Here is a 3,704-nt window from a genome sequence, read left to right as displayed (position 1 = left end):
CGCACTTTGCACTTCTGCATGCTAAATGGGAAATAAAAGAGTTTGTTATATTATTGAGAATCAACGCGAACCCTTAGCCACTTGCAATTTGCACTTTATCATACTAGAATTTAATGGTCNAAAAAAAAAAAATTTTTTTGGTGAAAATTTTGTAATAATATTGAAATCTTTTTTTTTTAATTTCTTCGTTTTGGTAGAACCCTACAATTGTTTTCAACAGGAGAATCGATTTTCTTCAAAGTTGCTACTTTTTCTGCACTTTGCACAAAAAAAATAATAAACAAAAATTTTAAATTTCGGCTCAGCTGGTCTCTTGCAAATTTAATTAGCTTTCATTAAAAGAAATGAATAAAATTTGCAAGAAAATGAAGGCTCTAGTGAATTGTGAACACTAAATCCCAGTTGGGAACTACTGTGCGATAGACGTACACGGACTTACATAAATATATAAGTATCGACGTGCACGCAAGCCTTGTAGGTCAAACTAGCTACTAGCTCACCTCATTAGCGGATGATCTGGTCAATGTGCTTTTCTTTATTTTATCTTCCATTATTTTCTTACCTGCACAGCCTTTCTTCTCCCCTTGATGACATCAGGATCGTTGGTTATATGCTCTTCGATTATAAAACGTGATTTATCAAAAACTTTATTTTTAAATTTACCTAAATAAATTTCGTGGTCTTCACTGTCGGAACCGATTGCATGCTCACTCGATTTTCCAGCATCACTGATTTAAGAGAGAATTTTTGATTGAAGATAGATGATTTTCTAGTTGTAATAACTTTTATTTTTAATGAAATTGAAATAAATTGGTGGCTATTTGTATAACGATTTGTAAAATATACATTAAAGCTGGGACTATTCACATATCCGAATATTCGTTCGAATATTCGTTATTTTATTGTTATTTCTTAGATGGTAGCATTTGTTCGCTAATATTCGTTCGTTTTGTCATCCGGCTATTCGAATTTTTTAATCAGGTATTCGAAAATCCGGATAGAACTCTCAGCCCTAATACACATGAATAATTTGCCGAAATAAATTTATTTTGTACTTACGCCAGCGTTGTGTAATTGTCGGAGGAGAGGTTCATAGTGAGTTGATCATTCATTTTGCGTAGTCGTTCACCTGCCTCCGCATATTTAGTACTCAACTGTGACGACCATTCACGAAACACAGCCAAAATTTGTGTCATTCGACAGCCCTGTTCGAAAGAAATGGAAGTGATAGATAAAAAAGTGATTGAATAACGCGTTCGCAGCTCGATTTGGTAAGAAATAACCAGATTTAAACTTCCGTATTCAGGCAGAATTTCAAACCTAAAAATTAATTTTTCAACCGCACTTACCTAAGTGCATCACGTAGCTGTAAATACTCCTGGGAGGAGCGTTCGATGGAATTGTTCTGCCTATCATTTAACAAATTCCTGTAAACAAACATAATAAGGTATTCATCAAATCTTATAAATGCATTATAAACCGTATAAAATTATAATTGTGTAAACTTTGCAAATCAACTGTCAAAATTTGTATGGAAACTCGTTTACAAAGTGTAAGAGAAAAGAGCGGTCATGTATCAGAGCTCTTAAATTTATGAGAATATCAGCTTGATAAAGTTATCAGTAAATATCAATACTGAACGAAGAGGGTTGTAAAAATGCCGAAATCTTGAAAACAATGGGGGTAAAAATTTATTTAAAACTTAGAGAAGCGAACATTTTTGGGCCTTAATCAAACTACGCCTAATGGTTAGTATTCATACATGGTAGTAAAATTCCAATAGGATTTTTCTCTATCTCATCATTATATGCTGGGACTTGTTGGACTCGGTGACTTATAGCCCATTTCCACCAAGGGCTTAACTGGAATTCTGACAATCGCTACGCTAAATTTTTGTCGCTAAAATTATCTATGTAAATGAAAAGCAGTGGGGCCTAAAGGTATACAAAATGTAAGAGCTTTCAAATGCTTGTACTTGTTATGAGCAATTACCCCCCTCGAGTTATAGTCGCCTTTTTTCCAAGAGGCATTAATTGCAGTTAAGTCTTCGAGGAAACTCTTACTCTCATATCAGTCAAATACAATACAGCGTATGAGGTGGAATAGAAAACAATATTTTTTGGTAACCCTGTCTCAATGCTGCCTTACTTCACAAATTTAATAGTGCATAATTATAGTAGAAGCTCATATTTAGTAAAACTAGTTAAGAAACTATTAAAAAGTTTTGAAGAAAATAAGTTTCTTCGCTCTTTCGGGAAATTGTCGGATTATCTTATACGTGGTATTGCCTTTTGGCGGATACGAAGTATTGCGCGCCAAGCGACGATATACATACTTTATTTTATGTCGTTCTGCTTTTCTGAAGAATGTATGATTTTAACTAGGAGGGCCCCATCCCAAGAATTTGCCACGGGCCTCAGATGGTATAGTTGCGCCACTGAATCAAGAGCGTCTTAATTTTTTCGTCACTTTACTCTAGTCAGGTGAATTTCGGCTGTCACTGTACTTAGTTTGTGAAATTCTTCCAAAAACATAGATAAATTCATTTTATCTCAAAATATGGATCAGTAACACCGCATTCATGTTGAAACTCTAAATAATACTGAATATGCAAAATGTAGAAAGATGCAATTTGAGTCCAATTATTTTTATTTTTACCCCGAGTGTTGAAATGCGCTGTGGAAAATTCACATTAAAAAATTCTCTTTAAGCGGAAATTCGTGCGCCAGAATATGAGTAAAACTGTTTTCATATACCAAGCCATCGAGAAAGGGGGAATATATGAATAATATGCGCTGAAATCTAAAAGCGTAAATGCTTGCATCCTGCAAACATTCGTACATAAGTTTATAGCATTCACGTCAGCTTTTAACCATTCACATTGACATTGACTTGGCGGAAAACAGCTGCTGTTAAATTTTGATGTTTATGCAATTTTTATGACAAAAAAAACACATTGTAAACAAGTGAACTGCTCAGAATACTTATCTTAATGCTGTCAGCAAGGGGCACAAGCGAAGGAAGAAGCATAGGAAAGGAAAACTTATAAAGCTTGAAAAATGTCTTGTAATGTGAGAAAATGATCGCTGTGTGAACTGGCGTTGCATTTCACTTCAAGTCATCGTAATGAAGATGTTAAGTCAGCCAAATGAAGCTGGATGCACCATTACAGCGCGCGCGCGGGGAAGTGTTTAGCTCTGTGGCAGTATTGGCTGCTGAATCTACATATTTATGTACCTACTTCAGCTTTACAGTTATTTATTTACTTGCTTTTGCGAGTTCACTAAAAGCAACTTTCTTGATTAGAAGTCCCGCCGGCATTGTTGTGCAAAATGAGTTGCAATAATTGGTGGGTGCTGTCTTGAAAATATATTATTTTAAAATTTGCACCTTTTATTTATCCCACAAGTGTATATACTAGGGTGATCGATCCGATTTCCACCGTTACTTTTGGATGTCTATAGGCGGTTCTTTTGAAATCGCGTACATCGAATGAACTGTATTTTTTTATCTAACAAAACCGGTCTTTTTACCTCCCTTTTATTAGCTCGGGATGTAACTATGTAATTTTGATGCTCCTAAAAGATGCAGCGATTTCTATTCTCAAGTTACATACCTAATGACAGCACGAATGGAAATTATAATAGCGAGGTTTTAGTTTTTTAAACTATAATTTTTTTTATTTCAAATTTATACAAATCTTG

At 34.6% G+C, this 3,704-nt stretch overlaps 1 protein-coding gene across 1 annotated transcript; it reads right to left on the bottom strand.

Moving 5' to 3' along the window:
• Positions 1 to 562: 562 nt before the first annotated feature.
• Positions 563 to 1,243, bottom strand: LOC108382249 (uncharacterized; the record flags this gene model as incomplete). The annotated part of the gene is made up of 2 exons (XM_017638632.1): positions 1,060 to 1,243; positions 563 to 728 (listed from the first exon to the last, which is right to left on the bottom strand). Coding segments are annotated over exons 1-2 (303 nt in total), but the record flags the coding sequence as incomplete, so codon positions are not given.
• Positions 1,244 to 3,704: the final 2,461 nt, after the last annotated feature.

Source organism: Rhagoletis zephyria, unplaced genomic scaffold (assembly GCF_001687245.7).
Source record: "Rhagoletis zephyria isolate East Lansing unplaced genomic scaffold, Rhagoletis_zephyria_1.1 Rzeph_scaffold_25947, whole genome shotgun sequence".
NCBI lineage: Eukaryota > Metazoa > Arthropoda > Insecta > Diptera > Tephritidae > Rhagoletis > Rhagoletis zephyria.
Note: the sequence above shows the minus strand (reverse complement) of the source record. Positions and strands in the feature narration are given on the sequence as shown.